At 41.2% G+C, this 27,404-nt stretch overlaps 1 protein-coding gene across 1 annotated transcript in view; it reads left to right on the top strand.

The window, feature by feature from the left end:
• nfatc3a (nuclear factor of activated T cells 3a) overlaps window positions 1-27,404 on the top strand; it is a 72,661-nt gene that overhangs the window by 12,525 nt on the left and 32,732 nt on the right. The window contains exons 2-3 of the mRNA XM_029113511.2: window positions 10,542-11,715; window positions 19,698-19,860. Of these exons, the coding sequence (XP_028969344.2) occupies window positions 10,542-11,715; window positions 19,698-19,860 (1,337 nt within the window). The remainder of the gene's footprint in view (window positions 1-10,541; window positions 11,716-19,697; window positions 19,861-27,404) is intronic.

The following is a 27,404-nucleotide window of genomic DNA, read 5'->3' as shown; positions in this document are numbered from 1 at the left end:
TCTCCAACTAACTGTATACATACCAATCAGTTGTTAACAGTCTATTTATAGCAGGCCCAGATTGTTGTCAAACTTTAGTGTGATTACTGAGCACAGTGTGTGTGGAGCCACCACACACTGTTTTTGTAGTTTGGTAGTTCGATAAAGGAACCATTCAGTCCAGTCTTTCTGCACTTTTCCCAAAACTCACACTTTCCAAATGTCAACCCAGATTTATTTTTCGCCTTTTCGCTCTCACCCTCACGCATGTAGAGGTTTTTCTCTCTTTTTCATTCACTCACTCACTCACTCACTCACTCACTCAGTCATTATAAGCACACGCAAGCACTCACACCCGCTTGCTCTTTCTCTCCCCCTCTCTCTCACTCAACTGTTCCCGCTCTCTCCTCGCTTTTCTCTCCGTAGCACCCCCCCCCCCACTCTCTGGATCAGGCACATGCACAGTCTGCCTGGATAGGCAGATTGTTTAAATGTCACCCTGGGTGTGCTGTGAGCGGAGTAGTAACCACTGATGTTATCTATCTGCCCTGGGTTACTCCAAGCCGCTACGCTGTGTTAGCTTCACTATAGCGTTTGCGGTTCAAAGGACAATGATCTTATGCACTATAGAATGGGCTTAGCAGCCATCCTAAAAAACTGTGGATACAGCCTGGGCAGTTGGAGAGTAACTGTTATGAAGTCTATCAATGCATAGCCACTTGGTCTATCAGCAATCGGTTGAATACAACCTAGTAATGTGAAAATAAAAATATCTAGGCCTAGCTAATGTAGAATTCCTGGAAAAGGGTTTCATATGTGATATCTGATATTAAACTGCAAACGTGAGATGAGTTTAAAGCAATAGTAGGCTTTATGAAAAAGGCTTTGTCTGTGAACCCATTGCATCAGGGGTTAATTCATTCAGATGGCCACTGGGTCACTCTGTTGTTTATTTTATAATGTTATCACAGCATGAGATGCTTAGAGAGCTTTATTTAGCTACCAAACATGTAAGCATTGGCTTAGCCTGCCTTCGTCTTAATTGGGCCTTGACGGACGTATAGGGGCAGCTTCAGGTTCAGTGTTGGTGATGTAATGTGTGCTGGAATACATTGCGTTGGCCTAATAACCTAATCGTCAGTTGGTTGTAGAAGGTGCCAGATGTTCCGTTTCATAGCTTTCGGGTCTCAGGCAGTCTAAGATTATTTGCCCTCCACAATTAGCAATAACAACAGAAAACTAAGTGCTTACAGTTTGCTATCCTGTCAAAGCTGTGATCAAATAAATGATGTAAAATAGTAGGATATACCATATATAAGGACTACTGTATTGCAAGTATAACTGGCAGTTTTACAGCCCATCATGAAATTATTTCCAATTGTGTTGCAATTGTCTATGTCCGTAGCATTTTATTCCGGCCTCCTGTCTTAGACACATAGCTTACATCCAGAGGCATGGGAGGCACCCCCCATAGTCAGGCTTGATGTCCACAGGTGTAGGCCGAGCCAGCCTTACTAACAAAAGAATACAGGGAGGTATGTGAGCCATGTGCGTCACGGCCTCTGTGTTTAGAAATGGGGACAGGCGGCCAGGCAGGCAGGCATCTCGGTGCTTGGAAAGGAGAATCGTAAAGGAAGGAGTTACATGGGTCATTCGTTCAGATGAACCAGGACTCAGTGTTGTCTGACCATGATGGATTCAGACCATTATAATTATCATAGTTATTCAACAATGTGTAATTGTGTTATTACAGGCTATAATAATTGGGCAATTTTCTCATTTGAAAGCTGCAAAACATTGATGGTAGATGATGGCCCATTGCTGCAGTAATTGTATGCATTTTGGACTTGAGATGTACTGTTTTTAATGTTATTTGAAACTGGGTTTGAGGCTATTGTTGCTTATATTTTCAACTCCTGCTTCAGTCAATGTGAATCCCCCGGTGTTTCTGCATTAGCAGGTCTAGATGAGCAGAAAGAAGAGCCAGGACCTTTACAAAGCTCCCTGTGGGGAGGGGGGTGTAAACAGAGATGTGTTTCTAATCAACCTACCTGGACAAACAAAGGAAGCCCAGGGTTACTGCCGTTCACTCCAACCCTGTGTGGTGATGGGGCAGGTGGGTCTGGAGGATTACGTATGCACACACACACACACGAGGGCTTTGTATTCATTTTTAACCAACAAAAAATATATAAAATTGTTTAATAATTATCCTTCAATTTACAGTTGGATGGCTAACTCATTGGAGAAACCATCTGTGCAGGCTAAAACAGCCTATGATGTCTAAATATCTGATTCTCTTTGGACAAAAGAGTATGACATTGTTCCAGCGTCTAGCTGGGAATTCAACAGCTAACAAGCATTTGGCCTCAGTTGATAATAATAAAAGAATTGCATGTCAGCTTGAAACTGAACTGATTAAGCTGAACAGTTTGGTCGTGGCGTACTAAAAAAAGTTCCCAGTGCCCAAGGGCAGTGAGGGGGACATCGGCCTTTGTATGCTGCTAACCTTTGGACAGAAAATTAAACTGTTGTCATGGCCCCAGAAAAGTGTTTTAGCCAGGTGTCTTGATCAAGTACAAAACCTAAAAGCATGTAGTGAATGACAGTCAGACCGTTTTAGCAATATCAAAGAGAGTTGGATGTCATTTGCTTTCCTTTACGAGAAGTCAGCATGTGTTTTCTATTGGTGTATGTCACACACACCTGCGCCACACATACACCCACCCACATGCACACACCCAGAAAAAGTCACCCACAGATCAGTACCATGGACAGCAAAATTATATTTAGCTTTCTGTTGATTGGAGCAAATTGTATTTTTTTTTGGTGCTATCTTTAGTTGTCCCTGTATTCTAGTATATCTGATCGCATGTCAGCTTGAAACTGAACTGATTAAGCTGAACAGTTAGGTCATGGCGTACTAAAAAAAGTTGTAAGAGAAATATGTTGCATTTGAAACTATGATGTAATAGCCAATGCAAATGTGGTTTTCTTTGACAAAAACATTAATTCGTTAGCTGTGCTGTTGTAGGTCATAACTGTGTGTTACATCATACATCATGCCATGTAACTAACGTATGGTTGAATATACTCTGTCACTGTGTGACTGTTGTTTTGTTGTCTTCATCCATGTGGGCAGATTAAGTAACAGGTTATAGAACAAAAAGGTTGTAACATAGATGTTTTCCTAACTTGGCTTCCCCAGTGGTTTTTACCCACGCAGCACCACTGTTGCCCAGGCGCTGCAAAGAGTAAAAGAAAGAACAGCAAATTGTGAGAGAGATTCCTGGTAGACCATGAGGAGAAGAGAACCTGGGCTGAGGGAGGGGAGGACAAGTGCTGTGTGCCGACAGGCCAGTCTTTCTTACTGTCCCCTTGTGACAGTCCAGAGAGGACAGCTTTTCAAGTGCCTGTCAGATTGAAATGCAAAGATATACAACAAATAGAACAGAGGCCTGTTCATGTAATGCTTTGTCTGATCTATTTATTACATTTCTGTGCATTTAATCGTACACACATGGCAAAATCCAGGTAGATGAACCATACACAGAGCTCCAGAGAGAGGGTGACGTTGGATACTTCTGAGCTGGGGTTGCCCGTCCGGTTGATTAGGTTTGGGAGAACACAAAATGGCAGAGGATCATGGCGTGTGTCAGGGATAGACCTATGTTACATCACCTATAGAAAACCTCTCCAACTTTATTGCTTGGCGATTTTCAGCTTAGGAAGCAGCAAAGCTTCTTAGGACTCTTTATTTAACCGGATCGTCAGTCTGATGTGTGGGCACCTCAGTTTTATGACGCACTCTGTTTGCTTACTTTCAGGACAGAACAGTTGGAGGGAAAATGAGAGGAGCCAAGGCCTCCGGCCCGACCCGGGCTGGCGTAGAGTAGGGCAGCTGGGCTTTCCATTCACTAGAAATGGCTGGTTAGATTACGAGATGTTCTGAGAGATGGAGGCTCTCATCTCATTTGACGTCATCTTGTTCCCAGGAAGGAGTACATCTTCAGTGGGCTGAGTCACGTCTCATATGAGGCTCCGTATGAGGGGCGAGAAGGGGGACAGGAGGAATGTAATGACAGCATGTGGACGTTGTGGTCCTTATTCCGGAATAAGAGGCCTGTAGTCATGTTGACCTGCTGTCCTAGACCAGTCTGATGCACATGCAACTCATGCTCATTGGCCATTGTGTTGTGGAGGTAGCACAGTGGTGACAGGTTTGACAGGCCCCAATCGCTCTGTTATTGTGATGCCATTGCCTTTGCTTCAGTGTCCCACAGCTTGGCAGATTGGCAGATTGGAGTGCAATCAGATTGACTTCAACCCTGATTTTGAGTGTGTGTCTGACGTGTTAGTAAGTACATTGTGTTAGTAATTGCATGTTTTTTTTCTTCCAAGTTGCATTATGGCAGAGCATGGACATGCCAAATGTTGTCAATGAGCGAGATTACCTTTATTATTATAAGGTCTAAAAACTGATCTAATAATTGTAATAAAAAGAAAAGAACAACTATAACAATACAGACTATGGAGGGTTTTACACACATACAAACTACTCAGCATTACAGTGTTATACTGCTCCAGAATATAACATCTTGTTTTAGAAACATTTGAAATCCTACAAATCTGATTCATAGTGAAGAAGTTGCATTGCACGCACACTGACGTTCTCACCATGAAACCAGGTCAGTGAATCATTGTAAGACATTTTATTCTAATCATATGAAATGAAAAACAAGCTATTGTCACAGGAAAATGAAAATGATTAGAATCATGACAAATATTCAGTTTGGACACAAGTCTATTTAGAGGGAATTTAAGGCATGCCAAAAATCTGATTATTTCTTTAAAAAGAAACTCCCGATAAAAATTTGAAATCTGCACTGTCTACGCACTTTTTAATACATTTGTGATGATTTAGATTGATTTCCAAGCAATTTTCCAAGCTAACCCTTTATTGACAGTGGATAGGGCTCAAGCAGAGTTGGTAAGTGAGCTCCGAGTTGCTGAGTGTCCACATTAACTAACATGGTCCACACACACTGTGACTTTTTTAAGGAAGTACGTCACTCCCTCTTCCTTAGATGGTTAAAAAGAGTTGTTCTAGGCCCTGAAAAGATTGTATAGCTACAACATTGAGATTGTCAGCGGCCTGCATGGTTATGGCATCGCGAGGCATGTGAGAAAGTGGTGCTAACAGCTGAGTCTATCACCGGGGCCAAACTCCCTGTCATCCTGGACACCAAGCGGTGTAAAAGGAAGGTCCTAAAATAGACAGTAACCTCTGCCACCCAAGCTACAGACCTCTCTGTACCACAATACCAGTGCCATAAGTCTGTAACCCAGCAGGACCCTACACAGCTTTTAACCCCAAGCAATAAGACCGTTAAACAAGACCAACCAAGTGATTATCAGATTGCTACCAGGGTCTGACTGGCAACATGCACACATACACGACGTTACCCGCTAACCCACACCCGCCCATGTACGGTCCAGCACACAGAGACACGTCCATGCCTAACCAACGCTCATACGTTGCTGCTGCTTCTCTTTCTTATCCATCCTCTGCTTACCCTACGTATACGTGCATTAGGGTTGTCCCTGACTGGAAAGTCCAGTGGACAGGCGGAAATCAGACAGGTGTTATACAACTGTATGTATAATCTATACAGGAACACTCGGTCGACAAACACCCTATTGACCCAGCCATCGACCAGAGGACTAAAAGGGGGTCATCCCTGATGTACATGAACCTTATTGACCCCGGGCCCCCGGTAAAGAGTCGAGGTACTTTTAGCCGTATCATTTGGGTTGTGTTAGGGTTTTAGGCTGATTCGTAGTGGTTTTCAAATCTGTAGGAAGTACATTTTGAAATGCATCATAAGGTTATTGGGAAGGTGAGAAAAATATCAAGGAAAATCCTCTTATGTTTAGAAATGAACATCATTGTTTGTCGTTTCGTCCACTTCTTTGTAAGGAAACCACCAGCTTTTTCTTGGCTTGGCGTGTGCTTCTGGTCGTTGTCACGCTGAAATCTTCGCTCCGAGTCTGAGGTCTTGTGCATTCTGGATCAGGTTTTCTTTAAGGACCTCCCTGTATTTTGATCCATTCATCCTTCTCTCAATCCTGGTCTCCTGTTTACTAGTCTCCCATTTCCTGCAGCTGAGAAGCATCCCCATGGGAAGATGCTCCCACCACCATACTTCAGTATAGGAATGGTATTATTAGTGTTATAGCTTCTAGCACTGACTGTTGAAACTTGTTAAGGAACCAGTCAAAGTGAATGTTGTCTGCCAGATGCTATGGGGAGCTAGACTGACACGCGTATGACTATCTTGCCTGATAGCAATGCTTTAGTCAGTGTATCCTCCCACACACTGCACACCATGCCTCTGCTAATGTGTGTGCGTTCTGTCCTTCCTCTGAGGGCTCAGGGGGTGGAGCGGCATAGTGGGGCAGGCCCTTAACATGTTCTCTTGTCCTTCTACACGCACCCAAGCATGCACGCATTCTCACACACACACACACACACACACACTCTGTCCATCGCGTCAGTCAGATGCTGTCTGTCTCTGTCGTCACAGGATATAGCAGCCTTGTGACACTGACAGGCAGGCAGGGCCAGTGTGGAGTGGCTAAAAATAAACCGACCGCGGCTGCTGGGGAGGAGAGGGAGGGAGGGAGTGAGAGGGGGAGCAGAGAAGAGGCATCCAGTAAACTCTTCCTCTACTAAAATATATTTTTTGTTTACAGACTCTGATTGTTTTCTGTTCATTTTAAGGTTTAGAAGGCTGTGGTGTCTCATCTCAAGATGTTTTCACTGGCTTTTTTTGCTTTTCGTTTCTTGTTTTGTTTTTGAGGAACAAACCTTTTTGAAAAAAAAAGAAAGTGTTTTGCAATATAACAACAGTTTCCCCACCCCTATTGACTATAACAGTGGTTCCCAACCAGGGGTGCTTGGCCTATCCACAGGGGATACTATTTGAGCAGACTCATCAGAACATAAGCTTACTGTGAAATCAATTTACATTTCAGACGTTTGACAGATGCTGTTATCCAAAACATCTTATGGTTTGTAAAATGCACACGGGGGGACTGAACAGGCAGGGAAAATGTCATTCTGTGGTACTGTAGTCCAGAAAGGTTTGGAACCACTGCTCTATGACATGAGCTTAGGGCTGTTAATGCTATGAATTATGAGAACATTCGGTCTGGCTATTTAACTATACAGAGCACAGAACAACTAGGCCTATGTAAAGTGATTTCCTTTTCCACAATGGTGGTTCAATTGAGCTGTACTCTCACAAATGTACCAAGGTTCATCATTGTAATTTCTCTGAAGCTCTGTACTAAGGCCCAATGTTGAACAGAACGTGCCAGTAGTGCAATCCTGGTGTCTCCTGTTTGACATGCCGTGTCCAGGGGCGTGGAGTTACACTGTGTACAGTGTGGCTGTCCCCGTTAGCTGCAACTAGTTTATCAATAATTTCTAACAGAGTGGCAATGTTGGTGTGGGTGGACAAAAGGTTATTGTCTGAGAGCCACCTATCCTGTTGTGTGTGTGTGTGTGGCCAGACAATCTCTGAGGCAGGGACAGTGTATTAATAGAGTGCTGGTGCTGCCATGATGACAGGCGAGAGCAGGCTCCGTTGTGTGAATTTGTTTCATGACAAGCAATGCTCATCGGTTATCCCTCTTGGAACCATGCCTGTTTTCTTTCTTCTCGTCTAACTATCCACACACCTCATGTGCCCTCTGCGCCTCTGTACTGTAGAACTATGTCCAGAATGAAGGTAACCATCCTATCACTGTAATGCACTTATTGTTCAGGGTCATCCCTCAATGACTGTCAAGCTCTAGCAACTCCCGTCGTCATTGCAGGGCAGGTTGTTTTTCTCTTAGGAGGCATGTCCCGATCTCCCAATCTCCCGGACCTGTTGGAAGTTACTGTGAAAAGACAAAGTTGAAATGTCTAATAGAACATTATTAATTATTCATCATTACTTTAAAGTGTATAAATGGTTAATTCGTAGATTTACCTCTGTTGTCAAAATCAGCAAAATTATGATTATAATAAATAAAAGTTTTCTTACTTTAAAGGTTGTCTGAAGGTTTTTTGGGATGTTGTTTTATATGATTTTTTTTTACATTATTCAATGGACATATTGTGACCTTAGATTTCTTGTTTCCTGCGTTCCTCATAAAAGTTGTCAACCAAAAGGAAACAGACTGACTCATGGATAAAAAAGATTATTCAACTGTGTATACATTTTTTAATTTTACTAATAAAATTAGATACTGCATTTTGTACTGAACAAAGAAATTAACACAACACCTAAAATAAGAGAACAGATATTGTCCATACTCAGAAAAAGCTGATTTCTTTATAATTGTCTGCATAATTTTTTTTCATTGCCAAGATATTCCATGGACATTACTAGAGCTGTATCAGTTATTCCACAATTGCCTGATCGCGATTATTTGAGCCGGATTGCAATAGTTTTTATAACAACGATCATTTGCACAACATTTTGATTCCTAAATCAAATTTTCCATCAGTCAGGATGTCCAGGGCATGGATGGAGAGGAGCGTTTGACAGCTCTGCAGAAAAGTTCTAGGCGCAGATCATTTACTGAAATGATTTGCTTCAGTATGTCTACACCTAGTTTAGAGTGGTTCTGCACCAATGCTCCGTTGTGTCATTTCGCATTTGTGTTTTTAATAGACACGTTTCAGTCGCTTTTTTATCGCATCAATTCTGATCGACAAAACAGCAAACCGTGTTTGTCTATTAATGCAACATGTGTAAACTATTTTTACTAATATTGTAAGTCGAATTTGTAATTTCCATCCATATTTCATAATTAGATAATGTGCATTAAAATGCATGGATAGAAATATCTGCTGTCCCATTGCACATTGTTTGAAAATAAAATGAATCGTCCTGGTATACCTTTTAACTGAATTCATTGATATAATATTTGCAGCAGAGCGGGAGGTGAAACGTCACAATGCTCGGGAAAAAGTAATTGTCATTGTTTAGAGCAATCATTAACAACATTGATTTAATGGTAGTTCCAAAGCCGAACACAACTACACCACCCTGGGTGCATTTTGGGTTTAAGCTAAATTAAAGAGGTGAGCCCAATAATTTGGAGGAGGCAAATTGCCGAATTTGCACCAAATAGCTGGCATACAATTTACGAGATAAACAATTAAATCTTTCATCACCATTACTTGTCATGAATTTCATAATCGTGACAGGCTGACAGCCCTAGACATGACAGGTGTGGCGTATCAAAAGGTTTAGGGAAGCTCATCCTCGTGCTCGCAGTCCTCACCGGGTTCTTTACATGACTGTAGTTTGGAGCCTTAACCCACTTCAGTCGGCAAATGCTCACCATTGATGGCCACTGGCATGTTGGAGACGTTTGCTCTTCAAGGATGAATTCCAGTGTACCAGTCAGATGGCAGACAGTGTGAATAGCATCGTGTGGGCATGCGGTTTGCTGATGTCACCATTTTGAGTCCAGTGGTGGTGGTTGTGTGGTTTTACTATGGGCAGGCATAAGCTACTAACAACAAACACAATAGCATTTTATCAATGGTGTCATCATGTACAGCAACACGTTCCAGTTCCCACCAATATCCAGCAACTTTGCACATCCCTTGCAGGGTGGTGGGACGGCACATTGTCCATAGAGGTGATCAGGTTCTTAACAGGACACTTGATGCAAATGTGCGCTTCTTGTGCCGGCACCATAATGGGACGCTGCATTCTGTGTTCATCTCTATGTACCAACCGAGCAATAAAGAAAGGAAACAGTTGAGAATGTAGATACAACTGTTTAAAGAGGATTTGAGGATAACTTTAAAACGCTATAAATGACCAACCATTTAAACTACTTTAAATTACTTGGTCGTATTGCCTTAAAGAACTAACAAATCACTATAAAACATAAAGAGCAGTATAACTTGGCCTTGGTTGTAAACAAATATATAACAGTTTTGATAGTGGTAGAGTGACTCCATAATCACATGACCTTTCCCAGTCTGGCAGATACTGGGGCCCAATAGGACTTGGTTTTGCCTGGGTCTTATCACTCTCCTGGCATTGCAATGGCACTTGGACCTTGGAAGAATAAAGCTTAACAAAATGTATCAGGCTATGACCTGTTTTAATGTTGCAATTGTTTATTAATCTTAGAGGAAAAGGCCTCTTTAATGTATAATTATTAAATTCAACTTAATTGAAATGCATTCACATGTACATCCAGATCCCGAGTACACAGCTCTGGAAAAAATGAAGAGATCACTGCACCATTTTTCTTTCCTTTCCAAAAAAGTTGAAAAGGAAAGTTTTGAGTGAGGAACAGAAGCGTTCAATTTGTCTCTTAATTGTAACCCTTCTTTTGCTTTTTGGGAAAGGAAAGCAAAAGGCGCTGTGGACTCGTAATTCTTTCCAGAGCTGTGTACTCCTCCTCATATATTACAGAACGGCATTAAATATTCTGCAGAGCACTTTATTGATTATTATCTGTTTATGTCCCCCCCTCAGATCTGGAGCCAGATGACAACACTTCATTCTACATCCTGAATGTGGGCCAGCCCCAGTCTGTGGTCAACAACCAGTCCATGGGCCTTCAGTCACGCCATGGCAGCATGCAGACTCACACTCACACCCAGGTCATCAACTCCTCCCCCCATCAGCGCCTGCAGTCTCACAAGGTGTACGACCCCAACTACCAGGTTCAGGACAATGTCGGTACTAACAAATACAGCCCTGTGTCTGGGGGGCCTCCCAAGGCCTTTGAGTGTCCCAGTATCCAGATCACCTCTATCTCTCCCAGCTGTCAGCAGGAGATGGACGCTAACGAAGATGATCTTAGGGGTAATAATCGGGACTATCACCATGGCGATCGCCCCCTGTCCAGGGACCACCTTTACCTGCCCTTAGACCACTCTTACCGGGACTCGTCTCTAAGCCCGTCCCCCTGCAGCTCCTTGTCCTCCAGGAGCTGGTTCTCCGATGCTTCGTCCTGCGAGTCCTTCTCCCATGTGTACGACGATGTCGAGTCAGAGCTGAACGAGGCGGCCGCAAGGTTTACCCTGGGGTCGCCCCACACCTCCCCAGGCTGCTCCCCTCAGACTGGAATCCAGGAGGAGGGGCCCTGGGCTGGGCAACAGCACCACAATCCTGCCTTCCACCACTCCCACTCCCTGTCCCCCCGTGCCTCCCCCAACCACTCCCCGCGCACTTCCGTCACAGATGAGAACTGGCTGAGCCCGCGCCCACCGTCCCGTCCCTCTTCACGGCCCACCTCACCTTGTGGGAAAAGACGCCACTCTAGTGCAGACATCTGCTACCCGGGGGCCAGTGTGTCCCCCAATCACTCTCCGACCCCCACCCCCCAGCCGTCCCCCAGGGGCAGCGTGACAGAGGACACATGGATCGGAAGCCCTTCTATGGGCATGTCCCCGTTCCAGTGCTGCCCTTCTGAGGCAGACATTCCCTCCAAGACTAGGAAGACATCCCAGGACCAGACAGGCTCCATCGGGGTGAAGGGGGACCGAAGCCTGGACGACTCTGGGAACATGTCCCCACTCCTAGACTCTCCCTCAGAGGACACGCTCCACTCCCTGAAGAAGGACGGGGCGGGAGAACAGTTCCTCGCAGTGCCTTCGCACTTCACATGGAACAAACCCAAACCAGGACACACACCCATCTTCAGGTACCTTAGTGCCTACACCTGGCCTTTCTTTTACAACTCAACGTGTTAAATGAAAACTTGTTACCAAAGCGTAATTTATTGACTAGGATTGACAGTCATCGTCGGTGGTGATATTATCATACTGTCACAAGCAATGTTTTGGCAAATCTTGCACACATTTGTTATATAATCATATATCCAATATGGTCAAAGTGTTTTTTAATGGCCTTGAATTGCGTGGCGGGCATACATTCCTGCTAGGAGCACTTTCAGTAAGCAGGTACAACAATAAATGAGGATGCTGGACAAAAGATTACCAGCTCACATATCAGATGACCATTATTTATAACCATTATTTATTTTATCTTATTACTGAAAACATTGGCTTAGACAAAAACGAATGTACATGTAACAGCCAAGACTGCAGAGGCCAAGACAAGCGTGTCTTCCCAGTAAACCTCAGGTTTTAGTACCTAACTGCCAAGTAGATTGTATCTGTATCTGAATAGGGACGCGTCATCTTTCATGACCACCAACCTACGACTCTATTTACAAATTGCTCCAAATGCAGCAGACAGTATTCATGTCTTTTGAATCTGAATAATATAGGATACTCTGTCATTCATGTAGGGTACTCCTAATATATACTGTCAAAATATTTTAAAGATTGGCCCTAATAAAACAGTTTTGCCTAGTCCTTTTTCTGAAGAATGATATGTTTATGGCTACATTCTCTTATTGCCACAGAAAAAATACGGAAATGTAATTTATATTAGCCTACCGGATTTTTTTTTGACTTTGCCTCCTACTCTTAAATTCCCTTGAGTCATGCAGTTTCATACTTAAACTTTTCAAATTAAATCTGAACTTTAGCATATAGACCTTAACAAAAATGACAAAAAAATGACCTTAACAAAAATAACCCTTTTTTTAAATGAATAACTTGTGGTGTGTGCTGCTATATCCGGTACACATACAACACTACAGTATGGGTTTGTTTACACACCCAAAATATATGTATGACATTTTTTTTAATAAGAGAATCACTTTTTGGCAGTGAGATGCTTAGAATGACCGCAACAGAATTGCCCTTTGTACAAGAGTCTTTTCACACTTGAAATATAGGTTACTGGGAAGGCTTGTTTAGACCCACATGGGCTGAAAAAGTTTATGAGCCAGCGTCACGAGGGGTTCTTGTCTGAAGTAGCACAGTCTAACATAGTTGTATTGCTTGCAGGGGGAAAGCACCACAACACACACACAAATTAAATGGAAACTGGCACAGTCAGTTGTATTTAACCCCCTTTCTTTTACCCCACATTTACAAAAACATATTAGTCATTTAGCAGAAGGTCTTGTCCAGAGCAACCGTTGCTCTTAAGAGCCGTAGCTAGATGGGACATCTACCTATCTCAGTACTAGTAAGTACACCTTTCTCAGTGAAGTTGCACTCAGCTAAGTCAGTGCTAGAAGGAAGAGAGATAAAAGCATATTACAAGCTTTAGTTCTCAAAATGCACAATAAACAACAATTATGTGAACCCTACATGCTTTGTCTTATCGACTTAATATAAAATCTATTTAATTGACATGTTGTGTCAATCTATACAAAAAACCCCATGTCCAAGGGGATTACCTTTTTCCGGTTTTTACAAAAGTATATCTGACATCCTGGGTCAATAAGTATTCATCCCTTTTGTTATTGTAAACCTTTCAGGGGTAGATATTTTGTAAAAAGAAAAATCACATAATAAGTTGCATGGTCTCACTATGCATATTAAAAGTGGGTAATATGATTACCTAATCTCTGTGCTCAGCACAAACAATTATCTGTAAGGCCAATTGTCAAGTAATGAATTTCATGCACATATTCAAGCACAAAGACCAGGAAGATTTTTCACAAAGAATAGCAACTATTGGTAGATGGTTTAACAATCCTGAATATCTGTTTTAGCAAGGTGAAGTGATTATCTAAGTTCTGGATGCTGTATAATAAGGAGAAATCAGTTGTTGCTGACCAAGACGACATTGAATGTTCCTGTGTGGCCTGGTTTTAACTTGAACTGCCTTGAGTGGTAAGACTTAAATGGCTGTCTAGCATTCATCAAAAATAAACTTTGACAGAGCGTGAAGATTTTTTTTTTTTATAGCATGCTGGGCAAATATTGCGCAATCCAGCTTTGCAAAGAGACTACAGCTGTAGGTGCTCCTGAAGGCTAATCTGTCATGTATTAATTCAGAGGGTTGAATACCTATCAAAAGCCTGTACATTATTGTTTTATCATTCCTTAATCTTTGACATATTATACAAATGTTCTTCCACTTTGACATTATGTTTTGTCTAAGTCTGTAATCCCCTTTTGTAATGCAACAAATCGTGACAAAGGTAAAGGGGGTAATTCTCTTGATCCTCACGACACACTGACTTCTATCTGACTGACTGGGGTGTAGACTGGAGACAAATGTGTCTTGTACTCTGTGCTCACGGATCTCTGTTCTCCCAATGTGTTTGACAGATGAAGGCATGGCCTTGTTTGTGTGCACTGGCCCCTAGCACTATAAACCAGCACAGGGCACATATGGCAGAGGGACCACACCATCGCTGTGTAGTCCAGCCATCCTCCTGAAACACCCCTGATCACAGCCTTGACTATTCATTCACACACATGGAATATCACCCACAAAGGAGTCGACATTGTAACCTGTTTAAATTGACCAGAATCATTGGTTTTATCTAATGTAACTTTATTGCTGTTGTGGTCCATTTCAGTGATACAATAGTATATGTGAATTAGATACACCACAATAAAATGGTTTAGGTCTTTAGTGCTACAGTAGGCTTCAAGTGTTGGATTTAGAAAGTGCTATACTGTAAACCGGGCTGTCTCCAGTCTGCTGTAGAAGGTTCTGGAACTGCTCCACTCAGTTTCTGTGAGATTTTCTGCTGAACAGATGGTCCAGGTGTATATCTGCTGGGTGGATGTCAATGTTCTGTGGTTAGTCAAGTAGGGCCCTATAAAATCTGTTTTCTGTGATTCTGTTTTATATTCAAACAACAAAAGATAAATAAAAGACATTCTGAGGTTTATTTTAATAAGTGCTTTTATAAAAGTGCTCGTACAATACAGTGCAACTAGTAAACATACTTAAATTACATTTCATTTTTGGAGGTGGAGCTGGCAGAGCGAGCTCTTATTTTCAAACTTTTCAAACTCTCCTGAGTATTTCAAACAATGCGTTCACTGTGGCACTGAGTAGTTTTTTCGGCACAAAAGGATCACTTGTACATTACAGTTGCGAGGGACAATATTTTGTGCTTGGATTTATAACACAGTCCCTCCAAAGATATTGCGCATAAGCAGATTAACAACAATAATAACATCAAAATATGTTTTTTTTTACATTAGTAATGTTCTCTACATTAACTTACGTAAGCTCTAACCATTTGTCAATGCTCCACCTTATATTCCTTAGTATTATTGAAATAGTAGTTTTGTTTTGTTTACATTTTTCCAACATAGTTTTTCCTTTGAAAATGTACTGAATACACATTATATATACTCCGCAGACCTTTATTTTGAAGGCACAATAAGATAATTAGAAGTCCCACTGTTGCTGCCAAATATATTTTGACTCTTTTTGTTTTAGTAAACAACGATGTCGTAATTTTTGGGCGGAGCCGAACTGGTGGCAGAAAGTGACAGTAACCTCTTCACAAAATATAGCAATATGGATCATTTGGACACCTTTGCCAATTATTTTGTAAAGTAAATATCATATCACGGATATAATATTACCGTATATCCCATTCATTCATTAAATGCTTGCATAAATACTGAGTGATGTTAGCTAAACTGTCTAAGTATGAGCAATTTGGTTTATTTGCATGCTAATTCTGCTTATACACTAGCTAATGTTGCTAACATTGGTCCATGGTGTTCCATTGTGAAATATCCTACTAAGAATGCCAGCTTTATGGTTGCTGCTGTTACTAATTTATCGCTATTATTTCTATATCATTGATTTTGCCTGTGTGTGATAAACAGTGGACAAAACCTTGCATTGCCTGATATGAAATGAGCACTACAGTGACGAGCATTCACCAGTCCAGTCTGTCTCTTTAATTGTGGCTTCGACAACGGTATTCAATAAAAATGAAGGCCATGTTTTTTTGCATTCCTGTTCTGACGTCCAACGGTGCAAGACATTTTTGTCCCTTTTGTCCGAGGATCTTGCCTGTTTCCCTACACTTGTTCCCGCAATTTTCTGCCACTACCAAATTTCAGTGACGGAACCGTGACGTCCACTCCAAATTGGTCCATAACGTTTCACCACAGACCTTTATTTTGAAGGCAAAACATCTGCTCTCTGATTTTGCCTGCATGATGTTAATTAATTATAGCCGATTGTAGCTATCGAGTTGTCACAGTTAGCTAGATAGCTACTTTTGGTTGTCGCTCAGACGATGGGTACCTTTATATCAGTGTGACAACCACTTTCTGACAGTTCAACACAAACGTATGCATGCACAGACAAAGCCAGTTACGTTTCTCTGACCTCACTTGCTAGTTTGATACTCTGAACATCGGGTGCAGGACTTTGCTCTTCTCTGACACTTGTGCGACATTAAACTTTGTTAATGTAAACTGTGCTCCACGTGGAAAAAATATTCAGTTTTTCTATGGCGGCACATCACAATTTAGCATCATCATTTAAAACAAATATGACAATAAAACAAAAACAAAAACATATGTAATTATTTCAGTTATGTTTTTATGTCTGAATTCCGTGTTTAAGTCTGGACACGTTCTCCGCAACGGGGACATGATAGGGCCCAGGTCAAGAATATCATGGGACAGGGGACTTGAGCTTCGGCCTGGGCTTCGTATCGTCACCGGGGCTGGGTTTAGGGAGTCTGGCATCCGAGTTCCTGATAGCCTGGTCCAAATAGTTTTCTATACTGGCAACTGGCATTGGCCCATCATGTTAAAATAAATATGAAATATCGTAAACGTGATGAGTGATAGAAATAACCATGGTTGCTGGCTACATGACACAAACAGATTTTGACCAGGCTGGTCCATTCCATGTCTAAACACAGACATCCATGTTCACATATTGCTATTGAGGTTAATATGGCTTTCCAGATGTTGAGGAGGATGTACAGGGTATCGGATGTAGGCCGCAGGACGTGACCAGTAGCACCAGGCTGGGAGCTCCGCGGTAAGGAGCAACACCCGACACCCGAGAAAGGTTACACTATTTGAAGCTGCTAGCGGCCCCTCCCTACCGCTCACTTACTCTGCTTGACACACCTTTTAGGTTTCCTAGCTACCCCCTCTTGTTACCGTGGCCACTGGCTGGGGCAAACATGCACTTCCTGGGTTATGTCAACCCATTGTCACACCAGCCTTTCTTTTAGGCCTTCAACCTTTGGAAAAGGGTTTCGCAGACCTAGATGAACCCTGTTTCTAGACTACAGAACATTCTCATTGAAAAAAAATCTCTATTTTAAGTGCTTTGAAATCCATTAATAGGCTTGATCTGGGTCAGAGAAGCTAGCCTTTTGTATAGCCCACCTTCATAAATACATATGCCTACATATTTGAGCTGTTTGTATTCAGTATGCAGTGTGTATATGGTCTTTCTTTTGCCATGTGCTGGGCAACCTAAAGCCTACCATGATTAAAAGTGTTTTGGGAGCTGATGCCAGTGGTACAATACCCCTCATTGACCAAAATGTCAGAAACACGTGCTTCTACTTTTCCTAAAATGTAATTCTTTCCTCTTTTTCTTCATTCCTGTCAGAACAGAGTATACAGTGAACTGGGTCCAAAGAAAGCCAGCCTCCACATTTCTCCCATTTAGTCTGACCAGTGCTGTCAGCAGTCAGCCATATGCCCACTTTCTGACAGAGGGATGAAGTAGAGGGGAAAAACTGGCGCTGTTGAATTCTTCAGTTCCATGTCCTTTAGCAAGTTAACATTGATTTTAGTTAGTGCCTGTGATCCGCCTGCCATGTGAGGGCTGAGTGGAGGGAAGTTCTGTGTGGATTGTTTGCGTGGCATAGCCTTCCCGGTTGAAAGCAGCCACTGGAGAGACAACTTTCCTTTTGCCGTGATATGACAGGGGCCACAAATAACGTACAGACTGTGGTTTGTGACTTACTTTGACCAGCTTAGCAAAGTGGTCAGACTAGTTACTGTAGTTGATGTAGGGAGAAATATTATGTCTGACTGCTTATATTAGATGGCAGACTTTGGTGCTAGTCTATATCATTCTTTTTACTCTAAGGCAGTGTGCACACACATACACACACACACACACACACACACACACTTTTCATTTCAGCCTGTGCATACTGCACACTGCTGTGGTCTCCCCTGTAACTGTTAACAATCCAGGAACACCTGTACGGAACATATACTGAGAGCTCCTTTATAACTAACTCTATGTTGCCCAGTCTTTTTTATGATCGATGCAGTGTGTAGTAGTATGTACAATCAATTACTGGCAACCTAAATTATGTATTTAAAATAATATGCTTAGATTGGATGTTTCATCTCTAGGTTCTAGGTCAATAGAGCCTTGGGCTAAGAGACTGAGAGACATTCTCTGCGTGGAGGGACATGATGGCGAGGTGTTTATTTTCGAGTGCAGCTGTTCAAATATGATTGTGCCCTACATAGATAAAAACAGAAGGGAAAAAGACACAACAGACTGCAGCCTCTCATCCATACAAACGTACTGAAAAGCACGACCAATCACCGCATCCACCTCAATATACTGGAGGAATAAGGGCAGTGCAAAAAACCCCTTTAGTGATTCACCACTTGACAAGTGTAATGTTTTTAGAGTACGGTTAGCCTAATGTTTCTGGGCATTCCTATGATTCACTCCCTTTCTCTCTTATGGGGGTTCAAAACACCATCGTCTTCATTTAGTCAATGTATTGTATTTGTCATTCGCCATTAGTGTAGGCCAATGCGTTTCTCAGTGTTAGCAGAGGATGTGCTTCAGTTTAACCTAAACCCACCCTCATGTCAGCGACAATACTGTCCTCTATATTCCCCTGGCATCGGTTCTTCTATATGCTTAATGTTTTATTAAGGGTATTCAATACATTGAGTTATGTATATAACCTTTGTCAATGCCTCATAAAAGGAGAGATGGGTAACAATAACAAATAAGTCATAAAATATGTCTTTAATTATGGTCAAGTTATTAATTATCTTGTGGATGATGTATTAAACCACACAGACACAACAAAAACAGTTGTCCTTCTGAGCTGAGCTACTGGAGAGCAACAGTCACTATCTAGTCATTGGTGCTAAAGCGTTAAATGTCTGTAATATCTGAAAACTGAGGATGAATCAATTACATGGTATGGATCTCCATAATAACGCCCTAAATCACAGTGTTAAGGAGAAAACAAATATACACAATATAATAATCCCAAGTATGCAACAAGGTGCTAAAGGGTTAGTGTAAAATGTATTGCAATGGAATGTATCTATTGTTCTAACTGCAAAGTCTTATGTTGCCTCAAGCCAACACAACAGAGTGCTGGATCATGGTGTGGTTATGTTTGACATCAGCAGACTGGAGAGTCTCTGCTGGCTTGGAAGTAAGCATAGGTTAAGTACAGGCACAATTCCTAGAGGAAAACATGCTTCAGTCTAATTTAGACCAGACACTAGCGGAATTTACCTGTCAGCATGACATTAACCTTCAACACAAAGCCAAATCTACCCTGGATGCTCACCAAGAAGACAGTGAATGTTCTTGAGTGGCCAAGTTACAGTTAAGCTTGAAAATGCATGGCAAAACATTCAAAAATGCTGTCTAGCCAAACCAATAACCGACTGAAGAATTTAGAAAATAATAATCGTGGGTATATGCTTTGCCCACCTATATGATGTCTATATGATGCGTCTTGGCACAACACATTCAGCTATGCCCAGGCTATCCAGCAGTTCCCTCAGTTTTCTTGTATGTCCATAGGACCTCCTCTTTGCCGCCCCTGGACTGGCCCCTGCCCCACCAGTTTGGCCAGTACGAGCTGAAGATCGAGGTGCACCCCAAGGCCCACCACAGAGCGCACTACGAGACTGAGGGAAGCAGAGGGGCAGTAAAAGCCGCATCTGGAGGTCACCCTGTTGTCAAGGTAAGGCATTTAACAACAACATATTGCAGTCCATATTTAACTGTCATTTAATAACCCACTCATTGAGTTTTCAAATTGCCAGCTAGTGATACTATAACCAACCGATCGTCTAATAATTGGCAAAACAAAGGTCAAATGACTTCATTCAGAGTGATGGACATTGCATGACTTGTAGAATCAGGACCGTTGCTGACACTGGCACGCTGTACCTAAACTTTTAATTCGTAATTTTATACAGCCAGCTAGGCTACGTAGCCAATGATAGGCAATTAAACTGAAACTATAATGAGTGGTCTCAGTTTACCTGTTGAGCTTCTGAGTATTATCACGCAACTACTGCCCCTCCCGTGCCTCTGTACACGTAGAAGGGGTAGGCTGCTTCAGCAGTGGTCACACAGAGCAGAGCAGGGTAAAGGATCAGCATGTCACCCCACTGTGTTATGTGATACCCCAGAGTCTCAGTCTACTTACTGCACCAGACCTGGGTCCAAACAGTATTTCAGATCTTCCGAACACTTAACTTGTGTTTTAGCAGTGGAACTAGTGAAATTGTTTCCAAAGTGTAAACCCTGCTTACTTCTCCACCAAACTCTAGGCAGTCTCAAGAATATACTTCCAGGGTTTTAAAAGGTTTTTAGTACTTATTTAACCCAGGTCTGCTACGGTGGGTCTACTCAAATAGCACCACAATGCTGACCCTGGGCTCCCTTTCAGTTCAGTGGGCCGATCGGTCATTTTCATCTGGCAGCCAGAGCAGAGCCAGGCAGCAGGTGAATATTTTATGCCCAAGGGACAGGCATCCTTTGTGTAGTGACTGAAGCCGTGCAGGCGGGATCGTGGGCCGTGACCACAGTTATGCAATCTAACAATGCCTCAGCTTGGTGGATGTTTGTGTGTGTGTGTAACCCAACGACAGCCTGGCTAATAGGAGCCAGGAGACCGCCTGTCATTCCAGTCCACTCCCTCAGGATTAGAATCATTAAAGTGACATTTAATTTAGTTCATCACAGGTTGATCTTTCGAATCACCCCTATGGTGTATTTCTGCACTGTGGTTGTCATCCTTGCATTTTTTTAAAAAAGGTTTTTGGTCGTCCATGACACTGTCACAACTTAATTCTATAAAGAGTAGGCCAGTATTCTAAGCATAGGCTAGTCTCTTCATCTCAAGGCCAGTTAGGCAGACAGGGTCCTGTTAGTTCATTAGTCAGGACTAATGTTTAACTATTTCAACTGTAACACCCTTTTTGTGTGGCGGTGCATAATTTAGATGTTAAGGCACTGGCCCTCATTCCTTGTCCAGAAGGAAGTTTCTTGGCTTTTTTTTAGTATTGTTCCTTGCTTTGTTTGTGTGTGTATGTGTGTGTGTGTATGTGTGTGTGCCTGTGTTCTTGTCTGTTTGGGAGTGTGTGTTATGCTGTCCCAGACTGGTGTGAAAACTAGAAGGATGTAGGGACATGATATAATTGCTGGTCATGCAGGTTTTGCAGCATTGGTCATGTTTGCTAAACAAAAGCTCCTTACCGTTGACTTATGTCCAAGAAGGTCATCCTATCATGGGGGACTACATCATTTGTTTTCACGGAAACACTTTTGTTCTGAATCAAGCTTTAACACCTGACTTATTAACTAATAGTGTAGCAGCGCATTTTGTCCTATGCCCGTATTTAGAAATTGTCTCAGGGTTAGAGTGCTGATCAATGTTCAGAGCCCATATCCACAAACCATCAAACTCTAAAATTGGTCCCAAGTGCTGAGAATAGACATTTTACTCCTACTCTTATGAGTCAAAATAAAAGCAATAAATGAAGCCTGCTTAGTCATAAGTCTTCCTCTAAGTAGACAGATATTTAAGAAGCAAAGAGTTTCTAGCGAGTGTGTTTGACCTAAGACTGGCAATTGTTTTTGAACTGTTTTAGAAAGCATAGTACCTATGTTAACTTTATGTTTTTATTGGCAAGTGAATCAATGAGATGTGTTTGAATGGGTGTGACAGAAGTTTGTGTTAATAGTGTCGAAATAGTTACCATTATGCCATCACATTATTTAAAATATAAGAGTTGGTAAAAAAAATATTTTTCATGCTAACATATTAGGCAATAACTGAGAGTATGGCTCTGTGATTTGGATGAAATATTGAATCTGAATTTGTTGCCAAATATTGCAACTGCTATTATGCATTAACATTTTCTAAGACTTTGCTGTAAACGGTAAAGATAACCTGAATTCTAAAATGTATCATAAAAATCATAGTCTACACTAACTAAATGATAAAAAATAAGAGTTTATACTTGTTAGAGATTTTAAGGCACAGCTGGTGTCTAAAACATTGTTGTTATATATACTTTATTAATGTAATGATGTTTGCTACCTTTGCACCATTTCCAGTAGTTGTCCTATATGTTTTGCAGTCACCGACCTTGAAGCTGACAGTTTTTATAACCATGTTGTTGGTTATAGTACCTCAGCGCCACTTGCTAGCTTGAACTCAAACTCAAATTGAAAAACCATACGGCATTTGAATAAAACCTTATTTGTAAATATCCAAGAAGCATGAAGACTTGGCCTGGTCTCACTTCTGGAAATATATGTTATTTATTAATTAGACTAAAACAAAAAGTTAGCATTTTTTACACATAAAGTTTAGTTTAGTAATTGTATTAGATTATATGTAGGCTGCTTTTCCTTACATCTATGATTAGGCTACTAACACTTGGACATTGGTTCTTGTTTTCTTTTGTTAAGAATGCAATTATGCCTACACCTAATATGTTTATGTTTACCAAAAACACATTCTTATTTACAGCAGCAACCTTGTGGATTATATTCAATTTATTTTAACATTGCATTTTTCTTGGGTGGTTTACTTATGCTATTATCTTACTATCATGCATTTTTTATAAATATCTTGTGGGCATGATAGATTTCAATGTGGCCAATAAGGATCAGTGATGGGTTGTTCAGCTCTTTTTAGTGACTCAGATTTTTCTGTGAAAAGCACAAATCTTTTATTTTACTCTGTAACACCCAGAACTCCCATGGATGATCCACCGACGGCAAACAATGAACTGAAAACTCAAATCATGATTCCACATACAGGCCTCTCGTTCAGTATAGGAGGGTGTTGCTGACCTGTTTTAGATTTGTTAACGTGTGGTTTTAATGAGTTACATTTTAAAAATACTAGGCATCAAAAATTATTTCTTAATGCATTTAAAACCACGGTAGCTCAGTTGCGTGTGTGGCTTGTTTGCAGCCACCCACGCAACACATGAAACAGGCACAGGTAGAGAGCTTGATGTCAGGACAAATATAATTCACAATACTGTTTGACCAAATCATGAAACTTGTCTTCAAGATAGCGCTGGTGCCACCCATTGAACATTTATTTTAAAAAGCCAAGAAAAAAAAGTTAGTCTCGCCTTAGTCTGGAGTTTGTTGACATTGTTTGGACCATGTCTACCAAGTAAAGATTTGAATTTGAAATTAAACTGCTTAAAGTTTAGATTATTTTATTTGAGGGTATTTGTTTACATACAAGTCTCACCATTTTGAATAACACAATGACCAATTTCAGGGCCCTTATTGTTTAATCTAATTAAGATAATGTCCAAATGAAACATTAATGTTTAGTATAAGTTGGCATATCCTTTTCATGTAATAATTGCCTGAAGTCCACTACCTACGGACAGGCCTGCACCTCATGCATCTTATTTTTCATATAAATCTGGATTTTGATTTAACAATTTTCCACTTTTTGACCCCAAAAAAACAAGTTTCTATGGCAGTATCTTTACAGTCATTGACTTGCTCTGTGATGAAGTGCAGTCCAATGACTTCAGAGGCATTTACCTGTATCTTAGCAGACCTTCTTTTCAGTTTGGAATTCATATTTCTGATGCCGTCAACACTTTTTTGCATTGTCAATAAAGACAAGAAAGCCACACTTTCCTGCCCTCACTCTGGTACATGTTTATCTTTGTCTCATCTGTCTGTTGCTTCATGCGTCTGGTAGTAGTTGACACATCCACGCCTACCTCCTGGAGTGTTTTCCTGATATGCGTTTGTTTTGCGTTTTTCATATTTTTATGAGTGTTCTTCATTCATCCACTGTAGAGGTCATTGGCTTACCAGGCAGTTTACGATTGCTGAGCTTACCAGTGCTTTCCATTTTTTTTAATGATGTTGTTTTTGGTTCATCTTAAGGGTTGCCCATGTTTCAGATCTAAACTTTTCAGCAACTTAAGGGTGTTTCTTGACTTTCATTGTCACTTTTGTCTTCCCGTTGGCAGACTCCAAAGGCAAACACAAAGGCTAGAATCTAGGCTAGGTGTTTACAACTCTTCTATGCCTGCCGAAAGGACATGACAAAATACAACTGGCTAAGCAGAAACACCTTTCAAGCCATTGGTCCCAATAAAAGAGGATGCTGTCTTCCTGTAGGGTTGGGATTGCCAAGACACCAGAGGTGGCAGAATGAGGAGCTTGGGTAGGGATGTAGGATTTGAGCATTGTCTAAAGTAAGGGATGATAGTGTGGTGGATTGGAGCTTTAACTGGAAGCCAGTGGAGTGTGTAGAGGAACTGGGTCACATGCAATAACTTGTGTGAGGTGAGGATGTTTTGTATTAATATTGCGAAGCTTGGACTTGCAGGAGCTTAATGATTGTGTGAAATGTTATGGTGTTGTGCTGGTATAAGTCAATGCATTTTGCAGTTGAGGAGGGGAAGTTGGGGAACACTATGGAGTTGGCAACCATGGTAGAGAGGTCTTCCCCCAGAGGAACAGTAGCTCTGTCTTCTTGAAACATCACGAATCAACAAATCTGGGTCTTGAATATGCACTGCATGTTACCATTATTTTGATTTATTTCAGAAGTGGGTAATCTTTTTGTCAATTAACAGCCTCTAAAAATGTAAATGGAAAATGTTAATACAATTTCCTTTGCTTTGGTTAATTATTACATGATAGATGTTGATGTTTATAACATGCAGATTCTATTTAGGTCGAAAAAATGTACACCTTGTGTGAAATATCATAGGCAACATCAAATATGAAGTTGCTTACTTGACCCCCCATCTATCTTGCGCTTTTGGGTGCCAGTGGGATTCAGCGCCCTCTCTCCCTCAGTTAGAGAACAGACACCTGTTTCTTGTTATCGTTGCCCTCATCTGTGTTCCTGATCACTGTTGCTTTTTAAGTTCCTCCTTCTTTTATATATTTGCTTGTAATTGTTTGTGACCCTGTGTCTAGTTTTGTTCTTTTAAATGTCTTTATTGAAGTTCTCAGTTCCTTGTGCGCCTGTGTCCTGTCTCCCTCCTTCAAGCGGGGCAAATTGACATTAAATTGAATACATAAGTCTCCTCAAAATGTTATTGTTTTTCTCTCTCTCATTATGCAATGGTTTTTTTGCTATATACATTCAATGTGTCAAGATTTTGTACACTTATTTTGTTGTTACTCAGTTATTCTGCTTTCACATACAGTATATCAGAACAGTATTTATTACCTTTCATGGAATTTGTACACTTTATTTTACAGAGACACTGGGGAAAGATAGTGGAGAGAGTTTTTTTGCTCAAAGAGCAGTAGGCCAGATTCAAAGCCGTCCAGCAGCAGTAGAGCAGCAGTGCATGGGAGGCAACGGCTTGAACCTCAGGTCACACCTCCCCCTGGACGGTTTTATGGTTCCTCAGCAGGTCCTCCTGATCTGTCTCTCCACGGGAGCTCCAGTCTTCCTGTGTGGTTACCTGACTCGGATGTTGTGATGTCATTAAATGACAGTATGGCTTCCATCTGGTGCCATCCGGCGTGGACAGCTCCTTTTGTGACTGTTGTTGTACGTCGTCTAGATCAAGACACACAAACCTACCATAACAAGTAGCCACAGAGTTGCCATGTCAACATAAAAATGAGCGCAGCACTGGGAGCCATGGAAACGATGACAAGACAGGAGTAGGATCAGATGTGTTCATTTGAGTGATCAGAGTGGGCTTCACAATTATAATAATTAGAACTTATTAAGTGACAATGTCAAAGGCCCTCAAAAGGAAAAAAACAACAAGCAATATATAATGACATGTCAGCTAATATTTTTTAAAGCTGCAGATGAAGAGGGTTAGGTCTGTGGTTTGTGTGGGGTGAAGTGGTCAGAGGATGGTTAATGATTGGAATTGATTCTGCTGATGACCTTGTAGTTTGCAAGCCTGGAAAACAGCCTGATTTTAAAGCCAATGTACTTCTTCTGTTGCCTTCTGTGTGATTCCAGCTCTGTGCTCCAAAAAGCTGAACCAAACAAAGTTTAGAATGGAAGCTAGTTGTCCTCACTTCAAGTCTTCTTCTTTACTGCTGAATTTCTTTATCTGCTATTTTACGCTTCAGCAACTTCTCTGATAATGTTTTTAAAAGATCAGTCACTGGCAGCCAATTCAACGAAAAGCTGGTCTTTTTCCCGATGAGGATTTTCAACCAAAGCATTAACCAGCAATACCTAGCCAAGCCAAAAGGTGTTAACCTGTGAGTCCATCTGCAATTCTGTGTCTCAAAAACACAAGATATATGCAATTGATCTAATTTAGTAACAAAATATGTGATAAAAATGTAAAACACTTAAAAAAAACAGTATGCAGAAATGTGAAAGAGCTCTGTGCTTAGGCTGCTACTAAGGCGCCATGGTAACTGTACAGCATAAACAAATTGGTTCAGGGTGTTGTTGTTTTCAAAAGACTTTAGCTGGGATTTAAATATATTCTGTTTGCTTTCATTACACCTGAAAGGGGAGAATAGACTTGCCTTTTTTACTCTTTTACAGCTGTCATCATGTACGCTTTAACAATCTTGTTGTGACTTGCTTCAAATATGGATGTCTTTCTGCTGGAATGAGCTACTGAATATTAGTGACACATTACCTGCTGTTTTAGGCTTGTGGGCCACATCAGACATAGAAATACAGTTGCGGGCCGCACATTTTTCAGTTTTGAAGAAATCAGTTTGCAGGCCAGAAAAGCGCAGGTCTACAAATTTATAGATCTATTATTCTTTCGACATACTTTCCATCCCATTTTAGACATTCAAGATTCAGGATGAAAACTGGCGAGGGGCTAAAAGTGAACACAATTACTTGCACGGAAAGAAACAAGAACTGTCTAAAGAGGCAGAAAGTGTGTGTTTTAACAATTCCAACGTTTTACCCTTTATTTCAAGCACCATTAAACCTAGTGCTCTGCATTATGTTTGCCTTGTTATCTAGCACACCTGTTCCCATTATTTGTTATGCCCATGATACTCTTCTACTCATTACTACACATGGAATTTAACTTGACATGGTTTACTGTATAACAGAATAGACTACTGCCCTCATTTATTTTTTTATATCCAAAGGCCCACCTTTGATTTTACAAGAAGTCAAAATAGCCAATGTGTCAGTTAATAGAAAACCATTTCCCTCTGAGTTTGCTTTCTCTCTTACTCCCGAAAATGGAATTTTGGAAACACGAGAGGATGCTTAATTGTAGTATCTGAGAATTACATTGACTACTCATACTG

The sequence above is a fragment of the Esox lucius genome, chromosome 2 (assembly GCF_011004845.1).
Source record: "Esox lucius isolate fEsoLuc1 chromosome 2, fEsoLuc1.pri, whole genome shotgun sequence".
In the NCBI taxonomy this organism is placed as follows: domain Eukaryota; kingdom Metazoa; phylum Chordata; class Actinopteri; order Esociformes; family Esocidae; genus Esox; species Esox lucius.
The sequence above is the reverse complement of the archived record's forward strand: the minus strand, read 5'-3'. Positions and strand labels throughout refer to the sequence as shown.